Source organism: Aplysia californica, unplaced genomic scaffold (assembly GCF_000002075.1).
Source record: "Aplysia californica isolate F4 #8 unplaced genomic scaffold, AplCal3.0 scaffold00415, whole genome shotgun sequence".
Taxonomy (NCBI): domain Eukaryota; kingdom Metazoa; phylum Mollusca; class Gastropoda; order Aplysiida; family Aplysiidae; genus Aplysia; species Aplysia californica.
This window is the reverse complement of record NW_004797685.1, coordinates 332,274-351,013: the sequence shown is the minus strand read 5'-3', so window position 1 is coordinate 351,013 and position 18,740 is coordinate 332,274. Positions and strand designations below refer to the sequence as shown.

Genomic DNA, 18,740 nt, shown 5'->3' with positions numbered 1-18,740 from the left:
ATAGATGCGCGCTCTAAGGCAGCAATTGCACGTCACTGTTGTGCATACACACACAATGTACAGGGGCGGCTCGTGGTTTGTAGAACTGATCGGCTGTAATTCCCATCGATACCTCCAGCCTCCCCTTTCAAAACCTCACCCCTACAATAGACAGACAGACAGGCAGACAGACAGACAGACAGTTCATTTATATTTACCGGTACACCTTTAGGTTTGTGTGTGTGTAGGGGGGGAGGGGGGGGGGTAATATATATGAAAAGGATTTAGTAGAAGAAAATCCACGCCGTTGCAAACTTTAAAAGGTAAATCTGGGCTTCAAGACATTGATTGAAGCCAGCATGGATAGAAATTGACTTGATCGGCACAGAACAAGATACTTAATCGGTATACCAGAAAACAAACTGAAAAATGAAAGTGAGAATGAACCACCTGATCTTAGCCCAGTCCCCTCTACGCCATCCATCCAAAGACCTACTTTTCACACACACACACAACACACAACACAACACACACACACACACACACACACACACACACACACACACACACACACACACACACATGCAAAGTCTCGACGTGTACTCGCCAGGCCTATGTAAATAGAAGCTAGAGTCTTGCTGGGGTGAAGGAGGAAAAGGCGAAAGAGAGAAAACGGGGGGCGGGGTGCATTGTTTTAGGTCCAGAGTCTGACAGCCGAACGGGGCACTTCCCTCTCCTCGAATCCCCTCTATAGATCCAGATCTATATTTCAACTGTGAGGAACACAAGATCGCCTGCACGGGTTCTGGCCAAACCAACACACAGCATAGACCGAATAACTCTTATGAAGATACTGAGACATCACGGGATTCCAATCACTACAGATTGGTAGCTCATTTCTTGCTGGCAGGATGTTTGGCGCGTTACATGGTGGTGGTCTGTTCAGGAGACTGTTGAAATGCTCTACGTACCCATCGTCTTGACTAAGCTTCCTTTTCAAAAATGTTTTTTCCCTCTTGGTTCTTACTGTTACTTCTGGTTTCCCATATTTTCCAGAGAGAGTCTTTGTAGGCTGGTAACTCTTTTTATCCGGGCTACGAGTATACTCGTAGGCTGGTAAAGGATTCGCATATTCCCTCCTGCTGCTGCCTCCTCTGCCCTTTCTGCAAGCCTGTTCATGAATTCCTCCTTGTCTTTTCTCAGTAATCTCTTTACATCTTTAGGTGTTGCCCTGTACTGCTCTAATGCATCCGCTTTTGATCCCCTTGTTCTACTTGCATTTGTCTCTGCTTTCAATTGTCTTCTCATGCTAATCAAATCCAATGACCGTTGGCTAATCCATTCCTTAGGCTCCAATTTCTTCTCACCGAGTATTTCTTGACATAAGGACAATTCATGTTTAATAGGACAGAAGAACCAAACCACACCAGAGCACCCGCCAACCACCCACGAGATTTCTTTGCGTAAGGATATTGTTTGATGGGTTTTGTGTGCAGTTTGAATGTTTTTGTGTCTGTAGCCAATCGTGTGTGATGATCTCTAGATTTACATTTTCTTTGGTGATGTGCCAAGAAGGGAGGTCGTGAAAAAGAAATTGCCCTGGGTCTTTTAAATTATTTTCAAAGCAATGTTTTTGGGGTCCAGATCAAGGACTATCCGAATTTAAACTGCTGGGACAGAAAGGTTATGTAATGTTGTCGTTGTTTTTGTATTAAATTGTTAGGTCTGGATGAGTTTGAAAAGAAAATTATACAGTCGTGCACTGGGTTGTCGGGTGTTGAACTTTGTTGTTCTGCGTAGTTGAGTGTTTTCTTTTTCTTTTCGATGTTGAAACTTGTCCAGAGTCTGGGGACTTGCCAGTGTCATTCACCCCAAAACCCGACAAGGACCATGCACACACCCACCCATCCAGTTACATACCGATCGCCTTAACAAGTTGTCTATGTCAACTTATAGAAATACGTTGGAGGACGTGCTTTTGAAAAATAATAATAAAATACACGTGTACCAACGACCTGAAAGCTCCGAAAAAAATACAATGTACTTCTATGAAAAGTTGTATGAAAATAACTCTGCGATACACTTTAGCTAAACGCATACAAGAGCTCTTCAGTGAAACTCTTTTCGATTGCGAATCCAAAAACGTTCCCTCCTTCTCCTCATTTTACTCGTCCGAAGACTTGGACGAATAGTTGGGTTTAAAAGAAACCGAATACACAGATTAAAAGCCTATTCGGTTTTGGTGGAGACACGCTCTCTCATAACACATTTAACATTTTAAAAGGGTAGGAACAACATCAAATTAAATTACATTACACTACATAAACACAGAAATATGAGAAAAACAACACATCAGAATAATAAAAAATATGTTTTTACTTATGCACCCGTCTCATGTTCATGTTTTAAAATATACTTCTTTTCTAGTGGTATTTTGCATTCTGAACCCGAATGTGGCCTTCTTTTAAGCTGCAAATCAATAGTTATTGAGTTATTGATTTGAAAATAGGAAATTTAACAACATGGTGGGTTTCAGGGGGCATGCCCCCCCCCCCGACCTAAAAAAGAATCTGTTTTTTTAAAAGGGGGATTGATATTTACTTGAAATAAATTGATTTGCAAGGGTTTTAGTGGCCATACGTGGGTTCTACAGCAAACATTATGACAGTTTAGCCCTCAAATCAATGCATCTGTGCATGGGTGCATAAGTAAAAATTTACCCAAAAAAATTAACACACTAACAAATTTAAAACACCACAAAGATGGGGAAAAGACAAACAGCAATATAAATGGTATGTATGCACTTACTATATTTTTCACTTGAAAATAACTTTACATGGACACCTTAAAATTATCAAAATACATGTCTAATAAGTAATAAGTTTTGACGAACCTTTTTTTCCCCTGAAAAAGGCTCCCCCATTCCTGCCCCCCTACGCCCATAAAAAACCCCACACACACTCACTCGCGCACACACACACACGCACACACACACACACACACACATACACACACACTCACACACACACACACACACACACACACACACACACTCACGTACACACAAACTCAGCCAATCATTAATTGTAAGGCCTTTATTTTTATCGATGTGTAACTGAGAGGTCATCAGGGCATACTGATTTTTTTGTACCCCCCTAATAAAAAAAAACCCCGTTATTATAGGCCCAAAATTGGTATTTGTTCATATTCGGTCATTCGAATAATTTTTTTTTCTCAATCTTTTGTAGTTGACCGATTCCAAAAATTTGTCAGTGCCAGAATAGCCTGACTGAGACAGGCTGACTGACTGGCAACTAGCAACTGGCAATATAGGCTAGGCCTAAGAATCTTGATCTAGAATTTACTGCTGGAGACAACTCTGTGGTGAGTGAATTAGATATTCTGGATCTAGATCTAATCTAGATCTAGCCTCCTACATTGTCCCAGGTCCCGGTGTACATAATAAACTTGCTTGTGTGAGTCTATACTAGAGTTTATAGTATCTACATCTAGATCTAGCATAGCGACTGAACTGGTCTGTACTCTCGACTCTCAGCTGTTTGTTGTTGACATCAAATTTCATCTATCGGGTCGAAACTGTGTGCCTTTTTCTATTGAAATAGACGAGAGCTAGATCTATCTCTAGATAGATTCTAGATCTAGATTCTAGATTTAGATGTAGATCTCTGATTTTAACTAGCCCAGATGATGCTGGATTCAGATCTAGATCTAGAATCTAGATTCTAGGTCTAGACTAGAGAGATAGATCTACTATTAGAACATTTGATTTATTTTGAACAGAACGATCATCTCTGGTTTCATTTTGAACCTTGTGAATGATTTAGTTTCAGACATTCTTCGTTGTCATCTTACTTGTAACTTTTTTAAAGACAACATGAATATTTTACTCACCCTGCAGGTGGAAATAAAATTGGCCGGCTCTATTTTTCCGAACGTTTGGGAAAATAAACTTGAACTCCAATTTCTCCGAACGGTTTTCGTTCTCGAGATTTGTTGCTGATAATAACAAATTAATTAAAGCGAATGGGGTACCCTGTGTGTGTGTGTCTGTGTGTGTGTGTGTGTGTGTGTGTCTGTGTGTGTGAAAGGTGTGAAGGGGGGGGGGGGATTTTAAAATTTTTTTTTTACCTGAAGGATTTTAGTTTTTTGTTTGTTTGTTTTTGTAAAGTGTTTTACGGCGCTCGCAGCTGCATAGGTCATATGAGCGCGCGGGACACACCTAATATTTTCAGTTGGTAGGAAATTTTGAATTTCGCCCGGGTTGCGGCTGAAGCCTACTCTTATAGATTTTAGACCACCAAGGGATCTTTAATGTGCGCAACTTGCACACAGGTCCTCCGAGATTTTTCGCCCTTGTCCGAGAAGGCTAGGTGTAGATCTTTCCTACCAGAAGATCAGGGGTGTGGCAGAAAGACAGCAGTAAGGGGGAGCCAAGGAGTAGCAGTAGAAAGGCTGCAGAAAGAGTCAGGAGCCGAGAGGAGGGGGCAAAGGAGGTGAGGGGGTGGGGGCTGAAAGTGGAAATGAAAGCAGACAACAGAACATTGCTAGAGAGCAGGGAAGGAGGTGAAAAGAGACAATTTTAGAGAGAAAAAAATTTTTGGTCGCTACCCGGATTCGAACCCGGGACCTTTGAATGAGAGGCCAACACCTTAACCTCTATGCCCCGAGAGCCCCCATTTTAGTTTTTAAATTGCTGGGTGACTGAATGCAAAATAGGTTACTGCCAAGGTTGAGCAGTCTTGTTTTCTCGCAGTAGCCTAACTTTTGAAGACAGGTATTTTCAAATGAAGTATAGTCCGGGAACATTGCCGCAACCACTACAACTGAAGTATCTGAATATTAAGACATTTATAAGCTCTAGAAATGGAATTCGATGCAAAAAATGCTTCTTCCTGGTCCTCGCAGAACTTGGCAGAATGAAAGATAACGCCTAAATCTTGCAAAAATAGCCAAAAAATCTCGAGATTGGATACCGTTCTCGGAGAAATAGAGTTCAACTTTTATTTTCCCGAAGGTTCGGAGAAATAGTCACTTCGAATAAAATTTTCTTTTATTCCCACTCCCGTGATGGGAATATATTTTACTCCCCCTCCCCCCTCCCCCCGTTGATATGGCAGAAAACATTCAAATGCTAAAAGTGACATTTTTCCCTTAGAATTAGCACTCTCGTTGGAATGTGCTCTGAATATTTCCAGACCCAGCATTAAATTGTAGAGAGGCGTACTGGAATAACTTTAAATCTGGATCTAGTCAGTTACTACTTATTAGATCTGCCAGTGGAAATATATACAATGTCTAAATCTCGTCCCAGGTTTAGAGGTCGGTCTTCAGCCTGTACTGTATTACAACTTATAAAAGTAATCTAGAATCTAGATATCTAGATCTAGATATAAGGAATGTTGAGAAGTGACCCGACGTGGGTGAGAATGACAAAAAAAATTATTCCCACCTCAGGTGGAAATACTCACTTCCTTCTTGGTAAGTCTAGTCTAGCCTTTGATGATAGGCTACTGTTTCTTGATCTGTACTGGGTATTCTGTATTCTTGGGCTTGGGGAGTGACTTGGAAGAATAGAAAAGGAAGTGTACTAAGACTAAGAGTTGAGTGTAGATCTTAATACTAGATCTAGCTTTAGTTAACTGGTATTTTTATAGAATTACTCCCATCTCGCGGCTGCTATCCATGCCGGTTTGACTTTTTTGTTTGTTTATGCATGCTTTTATAGTCATTGGGGGTCTCCCCCCCCCTGCTTTTATAGTCATTCGCAACTTTTTAAAATTTTCGAAATTGTGTTCAGGGGTAAAAAACCCCCCCCAGAAAAAGCTACAAAATAACACCATTTATGAGATGGGAGTGATTCTACGATTTACGTTTTAACCAACCTGACCCTGTCCTTACTCTTTGTACAGTCAAACCTGTAAGACGGCCACCCATTGTCAAGGAGAAAAGTGGCCGTATAAGACAGGTGGCCGTCATAGGCAGGACTGATCCAGATGAAGAAAACAAACCATTCCCATCTGAAGTCTCAATCAAAAGTAGCCACATTGTTGTTGTTGTTTTTTCGTTGTTGTTGTTGTGGTTTGTATTTTGTTTGTTATTTTTATTTTGTTGCTGATTTTGCGTAAGGGTGACAATAAAACTAAATGTATCAGACGAGGAAGACCGAGTGCCATGTTAAAACAAACACATGGGTTGCCACCATTCGGAGAACGAGAGAAAGCAATGCTTCTGCCGCAAGTTCATTTTGACGTCTAATGTTACTTTGTTACAGACTGGGGAAACAGTGAACACTCATCTCACATACGATTTGTGTATGAGTTCTGGGCGGGGCTTATGGGTTATGACGGATCACATGCTTTCCTCACCAGCAGCTGAAAATTGGTACCTATTGGTCAACAGTGGGAGGGGCCTACGCAACATGACCGGTTGGAGGGACTACCTAACAGCAACGACAAGTGATTGAATTATGACGGCTCGTCCACTACGCCAGGGCCCAGTGCACAATCTATATGACAAAACATAATGGAGTCACTAAGGTGGCCGTCTAAGACAGGTGTTATTGCTTAGTGTGATAGGGGTTGTGTGTAAAAATATGGTGGCCGCGGCCGCGTTGGACAGGTGCCCGTTTTACACAATTAAACTATAGAAAAAACGCAAAGGTGGATATAGAAAGTGGCCGTTTGTACAGGTGGCCGTCTTATAGAGGTGGCCTTGGGCAGGTTTGACTGTTCCATAAAATTATTGCCCGATACCAGAAATGTGAATTTGGGAAGGTTGCTTTATAACTAGACTAGTTGAAAAGATGAGAAACAAGTGTTTTAGATAAAATTCTTAGAAAAATTATCAGGGAATGGAAGGTCATAATGGATAAGTAGGTAAAATGACATTAATGGAGGTTAGGACCTGGAGTCGAGTTAGTAGTAGGACAGCTATAGGCATATCATGTGTGTGCAAACCAATCTTTTCAACCCATCTCGACTGTCTTGATAGAAAAAAAAAAAAGTAAAATCAATTATTTTGAGAAAATAAAAACACTCAGTAATTAGTATTTTGGCCATTTCTTGAAAAGTGAAACTGTGGTGACGAATCATACGCTCTATGCAGATATGACCTGTTGAAAAACATGAGCATTTTGGGGAGCCAAACTTAATTTTTAAAATATAGTATAGGTGCTATCTTACTCTTCATCTTAACCTAGTAACTTACTTTGAATTAATCAACTGAGACCAAAGTTGTGTAGCCAACTATAGGTCTCTAACATTCAAAAGTACTAGTGTCACTGACACATGTTCAAACAAACCAGCAAATCCAAACTCCTACTCCTATTATTAATGTGATAAATAACACATTCAAAGTTCGCTCCTTTTCCAATTTTCCCCAGGTTCAAGGAGAGTTTGGGAAGCATGGCTTCTGAGTTATTTGACACATATGACCTAAAAGTAGGGTCACCCCCGAAACCTTCTAATGGCCACAAGAAAACATGGAGGGAACTTCAGAATACTGTCAGGGAAACCAGGTAATTTTTTTCGTTTACTTTTGTCCACAGCACCAAAGAGTGATTTACTACTTTTTAATAAATATTAAAACATTTAATTACAGTATAACACGAATAGCTCGAATTCGTCGGGACCGGCCTCGGGAGTTCGAGGGATGCAGGAATAGTGTTATGGCATCGGCTGTGTTAGAGAATCATGGAAAGCAACAGATATTGCTACTTTAGTGGCGAAACAATAGTTCCTGTGATGCACAACCCTTCCTCTCACCCACTCCACACAAGCTTAGCTCTACCTTGTAGGGTCTAGCCTAGACACGCGTAGGCGTGTCGAGCAGCACACTAAAAATAGCACAGCTGCTTCTGTGGGGGAGGGGGGGGGGTGGTATATTACTGGCCATGCCTTTTTCCGTATTTTAAAATTATTACTATTATTATTTTGTCTCAAGTGTACCTCAAAGGACATTGACTTTAGACCTCTACAGCAGCGTAATTAGTTTGACTGTTCTGTGTTTGTTTTCGAGCATCGTGTAATTTTCTTACAAAGATAAAGAAAGAAAAAAACCCGAGACTGCTGGCCCAGTTCGACGAATGTGTGATTTCGAGTCTTCTGTGTTCAACCTATCCGTGTTATACTGTATTATAGAATTTCAACAAATGAGTTAAGTAAAAGTTAATTCATTTGTAACAAGAGAAATTGTCAAAGATGGCCAGCCATTGCTAAGGTCTATAGGGGTTGTCTCGACAAATATGGACATCTTGAACAGTGTCAGTATAGCGGGAAAAAGAGGCAGAGGGGAAAGTGGCTGTTTTTACAGGTGATTGATTTGGTCAAATGGCCATTGGAGCAGGTTTTACTGTACTTTAGTTTGTGTCACTTGACTGTCTCTTCCTGTCAGTTGTTGCTGAATAACGAGAGCTTCAGAATTCTCTCGCAGTGTAGCACCGTCAAACATGCTCTTACAACTTACAGCCACCTGTTTTACACTGTTGACTGTTGCAGCTGCTAGTTTATGTGTGAATGTTCAGCAAGATGAACTCTAAGATATCTATTGGTTCTGGGAATTGTATAGATGGACAGTACGTCACATCTTTGTGAAGTATTTTTTTTAATGATTGCGAGTTGCTGGGGAATTCTATGGCTGTGCTTTTTCTGTTTATTCTTTCTTTAATTATAGGCTTCATCACTGTTGTCCCATTATTATTATTGTAATATCCTGATCCATAGCATGAAGAGTTATATATGTGACCTTCTAGTTGTCAACTGACATGCTCCAATGCCAACAAGATTATATGATTAATTATTGTAGTTTAGCATCATGAATATCATTCTCTAAAAATTGTCCTTGACGGCCACTGATCACCGAAGAGAAAAGTGGTTCTCTTAGATATGTGGATGTCTTGGGCAGTGTCAGTATTATACTACTTTTTTAAATGCAAAGGAGAGAAGTGAGAAGTGGTTACTGTATGAGTGGTTGGCTTGGACAAGTGACTATTAAAGCAGGTTTGACTGTATAATATCGATATTAGGGTTTACTTGATATATGTTTTATATAATTAATAATAATTATAAGCAATATTTTGATTTTCTTTGTTGAAGCTATGATTCTTTATTTCTCCAGGAAAGCAATAGCTCGCTTGACGCCCTCTGTGCCATGCAATTTTCAGTTTCGCACAATCACAGATGAGTTTGGTAACACCATCACTCGGCTTTATTTTCTTGGTGCTCTTGAAATGGGCAAGGACAGTACTTTACTCCAAGCTGATATACCAGGTGAATTTGATTGTCTTTTTCAAGATTTGCTTTATTTTAAATTGTCTTTTTAATTCTTGTAACGTGTTTGAGTTTTAAAAAAAAATGGATTCATGTCATGATGAAAGAATTGGAAGAATATGGGTGTTTTGTACATAAATGTAAAAAAAGACCCCATAGTTATGAGTTTCTGTAACATTTTCTCATGTTCATAATCATCATTGAGCATAGAATATAGATTTACATTTTTGAATATCTAGGATTGTATCTGAAAGCAAATGCATCTCAGAAATAAAAAGGAAAATTGCAATGTGTGCGTTTTAAAAGTACACAAGGTTATATGTCAATGACACAGTGTTCAGGTGGGTGGGTGGTCACAGGAGTGTGTCCCAGAGCAAGACAGTTGCAACCGGCAATGGTCTGCTGATAATCGATATTGTTCATGTAATATTCTGAGCTTTTTCTCAGTAAATAGTGTTGGAAAGGGCTTTATTAAACCAGTGCAGTTACCGATAATGCAAGTCTCAAAACTCAACAGACACGCCTCTGAGTCAGCCAATGGGAGGAGGAGATGCCTCATCGTCTCAGGCTGACAGTGCCGGAGGGGATGCTTGGTCGCAGAGCCTGCCGGCCTTGTGGGCGTCGGCTTTGTTCTCGAGCCAACCGAGCGGGACGGCTGCACCGATGTCGCGGGAGGAACAGCTACTCAGAGAGCGCAAGAGGCTCTGCTCCTATGGGCTGACCTCGTACGAGCTGAGCCGAGAGGACGGACTGTTTGTCATTCCCGCCAGTAACAGTCTCTACGTCTGCCATGACTCGGTATCCTCAAAGTGTTTCTTCATTTACTCTGATTTTTTTTGGGCACATTCGTGGGTTTTTGTTGGTTTTTTAAAATTGTTTTTTTTTTTATGGTGTGTTCTCCCATTCTTCAAGTTTTTTTTTCTTCTTTTCTTTTGGAGTGTTCTTCTTCGAGTTTTTTTTGGTTCAATGATTAGTCCTGTTTTATTAATTTATTAAGTGTCAGGGCAACGAATGGGATTAGCTCATCTGTTTTTGTGTACATTTTTGTTGTTGTTTTTGTTTGTTTTTTGTAACCGGTAGTGTGTCCTCTTTACTTGTTTTGTGTCAGGGAGTCAAAGGTGATTAGTGAACGGGATATAAAGCTGCAAATCCATAACGATAATACTTTGGCTGAATTTTCTTACTAGTTTTGAGCCTGGGATTTCCTCATGTCTGAATTCTGAGTTTTGTAGAAGTAGAAGGGTAAAGAGCAAAATTCTGAGTTTTGTGGAAGGGTAAAGACCAGAGTATGGTCAGCATTGTCCAAAACGCGCTCACCTATTGTCGGGTAAAAAATTTCTTCTTAAAAAAAGTTATAGTATTAAAAATAACACAAAGGGGTAAGGGGAAATGTTTTTTTGTATAAGTGATTCTCAAGGACAGGTGGTTGTTTGAGCAGGTTCGACATATTTGAAGCAATCTCTACTTGAAAATGATGAGTCTGTTTCTCCCTGGCTGCTGTGGCTCATTTTGTAATAGACTACACGTTCGTGGAAGAAAGGTCGTCACGTTTTGAGAGAGTGTGTCTTCTCAGCTGCTTTTCTCTTCTGGAGCACTAGAAGTACTCTGTCTATGAAATGGACTTTACTGTGTCTTGCAGGACGTTGCGCCTCTGTGGGTGGTTGGTGGGTGCTTTGGTGTGGTTTGCTGTTTCTTTCCAATCAAACATCTATTATCCTCATCTCCCCTCCTTTTTTAAAAGGTTTGTTACTCTCTTGTAACACTTTTTGGCACTTATATGACCGTAATGTGTTACAAGTGCCGTAAAACTACTAAAATTGAAAAACTAAAAGCAGCCGGGTTAAAAAACAATGTCTCCGTTTTCTGCAGGGGGATGGTGCCCCGGTACCAACAGAGGTCCCAACCATGACCTATGGAGCTCGGCTGGATCCGAAGCTCTGCCCGTCCAACACAGACCTCCTGGCTTTTGTGCATGAAGCTGACCTGTGGCTGACCTGCCTTGGTACTGGCAAAGAGATCAGACTCACGTACGCCCGCAATAGTAAGTATAGTGGAGTGCAGAGGCAATGTGTTAGGGCAAGACTTTAGAAATGTACCGATTGATACTTTCCCTTAACATGGCCTCGAGTATAATACGAGGGTGTGTGTGTGTGTGTGTTTGTGTGTGTGTGTGTGTGTGTGTGTGTTTACTTTGACTTTAAAATTGGTACACTTTTTAGTAGGTCGCACATATCAACTGTGTAGTGGAGGACTCCTTCATACACCATTTTGAAAATTTATGTAGTACAATATTGTCTGACTCTGAGCATGTGTAAAATCAAATACTAGTTGGGCATCAAATACAGCATCTTACGTTTAAGAACAGTTGATTGTCGTGTTGAGATTGAGTGACTCCGTTTGACTGGAGTTGGTGGTAATCCTAGTAAGATGGCGAGATGTGTTGTAATTGTTCAATGGAAAATCCTTTTGGGCGTTATTTCCCTCTTTTTTAGGCCTATTCCTGACTGTATTTCAAGCTTATGATATAGGTTATATAATATTTGGACTTCATTTTTTGAGAATATCGCTCATATTATTATTGCCTAGTATATATAGTACTATCGATTAGCCAGTATGTACCCTGTATGTACATTGGGTCTGTATGGTGGGATTGTGGATGGTTGGTGGGTGCTAGTATTATTATTTTTATTTTTATTATTATCTTCATTAAATGATTATTACTATTACCAGACTATAAGTTCAATGAGTGTGTACTGTGTGTCTGCAGATGTATAAGTCATCATCAAACATTGACGGATAAACTATTGTAATTATTATTGTTGTCGTTTTTAAAATTATTATCACATCATCATCATCGTCGTCATCATCATTATTATTATTAATTATTATATTATTATTATCTTTATGGAATGATTATTACTATTACCTTCCTATAAGTACAATGAGTGTGTGTTGTGTGTCTGTGCAGGTTTCCCCTCGAGGCTGGAGGAGGAGTACTTAAGTGCCGGGGTGCCCAGTTTCGTCATCCAGGAGGAGTTTGACCGCTACACGGGCTACTGGTGGTCACCTGTCTGCCAGAGACCTTCAGGTGGGCCGTCTGGCGCATATGATTTTGGTCTTTGTTACGTGTGTTTTAGTCTCTGTCACTGGTATTGCTGGGTTGTGGGTAATGCTCTGATGTGATCTGCTCATTTTATTGGTTTTTGTTTTTGTTTTGGGAGTCGAAATGGTTTGTGTTGATAAGGGCGTATAAGCATCTACATTTTAAAATACAATTTTTTAGTGGAAGTTGGTGGTTGGCAGGTGCTTCAAAGTGGTTTGCGTCTTCTTATGTAATATCTATTGTCTATATCTCTCCTCCTTTTAATTTACATGTTACCCTCTAGTAACACCTCTAATCTTCGGCACTTGTATGTCCTAATTGTGTTGCAAGCGCTTTAAAACTTTTACTAAAACTAGAAGGACAGTTGAACCTCTCCAAGGTGAGCTCAAAGTAGTCCGAGGGTGCCGCTGATAGGTCCTATTCTTCTTCTGTCTTTCGGTGTCTCTGTCTCTGTTTCTGTCTGTCTTTCTTATTCCCCAAGCTCTAAATGGCAGACATTGATTGTATTACGGATGTGCTTATTTTTACTCCAGCAGTGGGGTGGTTGGCAGATGCTCTAGTATGGTTTGCTTCTTCTTTCCTATAAAGCACACACTGGTCTTGTCTCTCCTGTTTTTGGTTGTTGTTCTCTAGAAACACCTCTTATTTCACAAAACCTTATTGTGTTGCAAGTGCTGTAAAATGCTTATTAGCAGGTGATTGATGGGTGCTCTATTTCACAAGACCTTATTGTGTTGCAAGTGCTGTAAAATGCTTATTAGCAGGTGATTGATGGGTGCTCTGGTGTGTGTGTTTTATATATTTTTTTAGAATAGTAGAGGTTTTTACGGCGCTCGCAACTGCATAAGGTCATATGAGCGCCATTGGTGTGGTTTGCTACTTCTTTCCTATTGTGTTTGTTACTCTCTTGTAACACCTCTTATCTTTGGCAACCCCCCCAGGGGTGGTGCTACTGGCTGAAGTGTCTTTAGGCCATTCCCAAAGGGGGGGGGGGTGGGGATGGGGGGTGGGGTGGGGGGGGGGGGGACATTAACATGTTCTTATGCACTGTAGAATTATTAATGGGCTGATTTATCAATATCATGCTCATAACTGTGCTTGAACTGCAACGGGGAACTGCTGCTTTTTCTTTCTTCATCCTTACTACTGTCATTTTCCTCTACTTCTTTTGTATGTTTTACACTCTCTTGTGAACTGCTATTTCCAGGGTGCCTTGATAGTTGAAGCAGGCTTTGTGCTGTTAAGGCTAGAGAGGTGAGCAGAGTAAGCCTGATTCCTCGTTTGAACTTCTCTGTTGACACCCACCCCTTGGAGCTCATATGACCTTATGCAGTTGTGAGCGCCGTAAAACCTTTCTAAAACTAACTTTCTTCAGCCCTTATACATGTATAACCTTATTGTGTTGCAAGTGCCGTAAAACCCTTATTAAAACATAGTTTAACTTGTATTAAAACTTACCTAAATTTATTTTAACAAACCAACATCAGCTTGATGTGTTGACTCTAGAGGTCAGGGTATGATGAGTGTGTAATTTTTTCTCTCCTTCCAGATGGCAAACGGGTTTACCATATTCTTTACGAGGAAGTCGACGAGTCAGACGTTGATATCGTGTCTCTCTTCGCCCCGACAGAACACGATACGAGCACGGATCAGTACAGGTATGCCTTCGTTGTTTTCCCCTCTACAGGGATCTAGGGGTAATAGACAGACAACTGTTGTCAGTGGTGTAAAGGTTAGATGCTTCACTGCTACTGTGTGCAGGAGATACAAGTTTGATTCTCTTGTGAGGAGAATTTTTTTATAGAGTATCTCCTTTTCCCTCTCAGCTTGGGGACCGTATTGACAGTTGAAGCAGCCTATCTCTGTGGCGTTGGTGGCCTAGTGGTTAGGCTCTTAGACTCGCAACTGTAAGGTCGTGGGTTCGAATCTTGTCAGGGGCCCGCTATTGTGTCATTGGGAAAGGCACTTTAGATGAATTTTCCTCACTTCACCCAGATGAGAATGGGTACCCAGCTATAGACAGTAAAGATCTTGTCAGCTTGTTAGTGTTTGAGAGTTTAATCGGCTGCTTGCACTGTATGCTTCCCAGGAAGCTGAGAATATTTCTGAGTGTTTTGTGGTCTGCTGGGAGTAATAATATAGTGTAAAGCGCATAGAACTTGCAGTCGAGCAGGGACATGCGCTATGCAAATGCTGTTTATTATTATTATTATTAAATGATCTACATTTTGTCAATGGGGTCATTCCAAAAAACTGTTTTTTCTTTCCCAGGTATCCTAAAGCGGGTACCGCCAACGCTTTAAGCAATCTGAAGCTGCTGGAGATTAGTCTGTTCTTCTCCGGGCCCGTGAGTATATTACATCGTACATTATATCATATTACGCCATGCATCATATCATATCATGCCATACATGATATCTTATGACACCATACATCACATCACATCATATCATGCCATACATGATATCTTATGACACCATACATCACATCACATCATATTATGCCATACATCATATCATATTACGCCGTTGCATATCGTATCATATTATACCATATTAAATCAGGTCAAACCGACTGCTTAGTGTAGGACTCTGCCATATGCCATTTTGAAAGGTGACACCTGATGGACCACCAGGTTGACAGGCAAACACAATACCTGTTGAGCTACTAAATTCTTTAAAAAAAAATCTGATTCGATGCAATTTATTTGAAATGATTTATCTGATCTGTCACATCTAAAAAAAGGTTTAATGCCGGTCCAATGCTATTTAAAAGGGAAGACATGCAGCACGGCGATATGACTCTCCTTTCCTCATGACTCTCTTCTTTCCCTCAGACAACACAAGTGACGGATATACAAGTGACAGAACGCAGTCTGAAGCCTGGCCTGTTCCAGATGTGTCCGTGGGGAGAGTACTTGGTCCGGGCGGGCTGGACAGCCGACGGGAACTAGTGAGTATCCAACACAGGTTGTGCCAACTGTCCCAAATTTCCGCGGGAGTCTTCCAGATTCTGCAAACGGGAATTTGAGAGGACCTTTTTAGTCTGTGCCACCTCGACTGGCCAAACATTGAGAGGACATTTTTTAATCTCCACCACTTCGGCTTGCCAAATTTATTATATACATTTCAACAAAACCCACAAAAAACAGTCCCCTTTTGATGTAAGTTTGTTTGTGGTTTTGTAATAATTCTGGCATGGGTGGCTCTCAGATTTGCAACCGTGAGATCGTGGGTTCGAATCCCGTCAGGGACCCAACGTTGTGTTCTTAGGAAAGGCACTTTACACAAATTTTCCTCACTTCACCCAGGTGAGAATGGGTAACCAGCTATAGACAGCGAAAGATCTTGTCAGTTTGTTGGGTGCTTGAGTGCTTAATCGGCTTCTTGTACTGTGTACCTCCCAGAATGTATCTGTGTGTTATAGGGTCTGCTTGCGTAGTAATATAGTGTAAAGCGCAGAGAGCTTGCTGTCGAGCAAGGGTATGCGCTATATAAATGTTATTTATTATTTATTATTATTATAATCTTATTTTATAACATTGCATGTCCCTGATCAGAATTGAAAAAGTTGTCAAGTATATATAGTGAGAGAGTAACATAATCTCCTGTCTCGAGTCTAAGGTTTGCCCTGTCAAGAAATGTTGACCTCTCTTATACAAATTTATTGTTGATTCAAGTAAAGTTTAGATTATCAGCTTATTTTAGAGGGCGCCATAAGCGGGTTCTACTACTTTTCTTTCCTCTTTATAAAGTAAGACTGATGATAACATTCTAAAGTAAGATTTATGATAACTTTATAAAGTAAGACTGATGATAACATTATATGATGATAACTTTATAAAGTATGACAGATGATGATATTTTAAAGTACGACTAATGATGTATTTATGAAATATGACTAATGATAACATTGTAAGGTATGACTGATTATAATTTTATAAAGCATGACTGATGATTATTTCATAAAGTAAGACCGAAGATAACATTTTAAAGTATGACTGGTGATAGCATTATAAAGTACGACTGATGATAACTGGTTACTGAATGGTTGTGTTGCACTGCACAAATGTTTCTCAGTGTATATGCTGTGGTGATGGACCGGCTACAGATGAGGCAGGCTGTGCTGCTCATTTCCCCGTACTCGTTCCGCTCGGAGGCGGCCGACGGCCCGGCTCCCCATATACAGTGCATTTTTGAGGAAACTACAGACGTCTGGATAAACGTGAGATTTTTCTTTGATTGGATAGAGAAATAGAGGGAGACTGTGAGCTTTTTTCACGCTAAGAAATAATGTTTGAGTTTTTTAATGAAATAATTAGGAAGAGCATTGATGAATAAGAGAAAAATTGAACATTTTTGATTTTAAGATGTAAGGACAGAGACATAAAGAGAAACTTTGAGCATTTTTCACACTAAGATGTAATGTTCTGAGTTTTTCAGTAAGAAAATTTGAAAGAAGATTGATAAATTGAAGGAAAGTAGATCATTTTTCTATATCAAGACGTTGTTTTTGTTTATGGTTTTATTTAGATATTTATATATGTATAGGTGTAGGCTCTTTTATTTTATTTTTTAAAACTCTTTTTCTCTCCTACAATAGTTCAGCTATAGGAGGTTTAACCTATCCAATTAATACTACTACTACTACTACTACTACTACATTATATCAGAAAAAGGTGACTCAATGTCATTTGAAGAACAAAGAGTGGAAGTGAAACAGTAATGGCTCGAATTTTCCCCTCATCCAGGTTAATAGGAGAATATGATATGTTGTGACCTATTTTTGGTGAATGTGGGCGACTGGTCGCTGATGAATATTTTAAAAATAAACTGCAACATGTTGGACATTGGGACTGGTGGCGTATTGTTGTCATAATTCAATTGTAATTGGAGAAGAGTTGTTCCCGCCATTGACACAATTTAGGTCTCCCAGTACGCTACCTTAGAATTACAATGTCCTGTCTGACATTTTTGGCCGTTTTGAGTGAATGAGACCATGAGGTCAGAAACCAAATGTGAGGCAGCATGGTGGAATCAGGCTCTCGTCAATTTTTGGGCATGTCGAGTTATTGGTATCATCTTAAAGCTTCTTCAATTGTCTTTATTTGTATGAAAAAAATATAGAATTATCTTGAATACAAGTCGAGATATTGGTGAATGAAGGAGGTGGGGTTATCTATTTTCAGAGGCAAAATTAGCGAGAAAATGGCTGCTAAAGATTAGTTATTTCTTTAGCTTAGAAGTCCTTGGTAACTGAAAATTTACATTTTTAGTGCCTTTAATCAACGTTTTTCATTAAAATCCACACTGAAATGAGTTCTTTATTGGGCATGAAAGGTGTTGAGCCAAAAAAAAAAATTTGATAAAAATTCACAAACCTGCGGGAAAATGCAGGTTTCTTCATTTCAATTATTTTGACGAGAGCCTGATTACACCACGTTGCCTCACAAATGTTCCTTCTACCTCTCAAAATCATAAGATTTTTGGGAGTCATTATCAAGATATTCAAAGAGTTGCATTCGAAAAAGCTTGACATATTATTGTGACTCAAAATTGTTGTCGTCAAGTTTCTCAAAGCAAGGTGCTGAGCTGATAGAACTTTGTAATTCTAGGATAGCCAGTAGTGAGATGAAGAAAAGAGGGTTGTGGATGGATGGAAAGAAGATGAGTAAAAAAAATGATAACGTTTATGACTCACAGACAGACGTATAGGATTGTGTGGGGATATAATATGATTGATAGATGAAGAGAGTGGTGGATGGAGAGAAGGTGGGTGAAAGAAAAGTATCTGGCGGGGTTAGCGGAAGGATTTGATGTGTTTGATAAATGGGGAATGTAATGGACTGAAAGAAAAAGAGTGATGGTTGCAGAAATGCTAAGGTACCATTATAGGTTTCTATAGATCTCTAAGTGTTTTAGGTTTCTAATAAAGAGGTAATGACATATGATGGGTAGCTGTGAGATATTTCGCTGTTGCACACAGAAGACTTAAGTTTCATTTCTTCTGTGGGATGGAGAATTTTTATTGAGTATCTTCGTTTTTCTGTTGTAAAGTTGTGTCTTTCTCAGCCCAGGTGGGCTCTGACAGGCTGGATCAAAGCCTGCCCACAAAATGATATAGACTCTGTGGATCGGGGCATAAAAATATCTACATGAAAGAACAAAAACAACTGTGAGGCAGCGTTGTGAAATCAAGCGCTCGTCAAAATCATGAAATTGAAGAAACTGGTATTTTCCGGCCAGTTTGGGTATTTTTATCATTTTTTTGTTGTTGTGCTCAGCATCTTTTATGTCCATTCAAGAACACATTTCTGTGTGGATTTTACTGAAAAATATTGATTCTTTTATGGAAATTACCAAACTTGGGGG

At 39.9% G+C, this 18,740-nt stretch overlaps 1 protein-coding gene across 1 annotated transcript in view; it reads left to right on the top strand.

The window, feature by feature from the left end:
• Positions 1 to 3,238: 3,238 nt before the first annotated feature.
• Positions 3,239 to 18,740, top strand: part of LOC101860913 (dipeptidyl peptidase 9) — a gene marked incomplete in the record, with an annotated part of 31,800 nt that continues 16,298 nt past the window's right edge. Inside the window, 10 exon segments of the mRNA XM_013085874.2 lie at positions 3,239 to 3,363; positions 7,382 to 7,516; positions 9,115 to 9,266; positions 9,784 to 10,064; positions 11,136 to 11,307; positions 12,235 to 12,354; positions 13,919 to 14,027; positions 14,641 to 14,716; positions 15,206 to 15,321; positions 16,449 to 16,593. Of these exon segments, the coding sequence (XP_012941328.1) occupies positions 7,404 to 7,516; positions 9,115 to 9,266; positions 9,784 to 10,064; positions 11,136 to 11,307; positions 12,235 to 12,354; positions 13,919 to 14,027; positions 14,641 to 14,716; positions 15,206 to 15,321; positions 16,449 to 16,593 (1,284 nt within the window).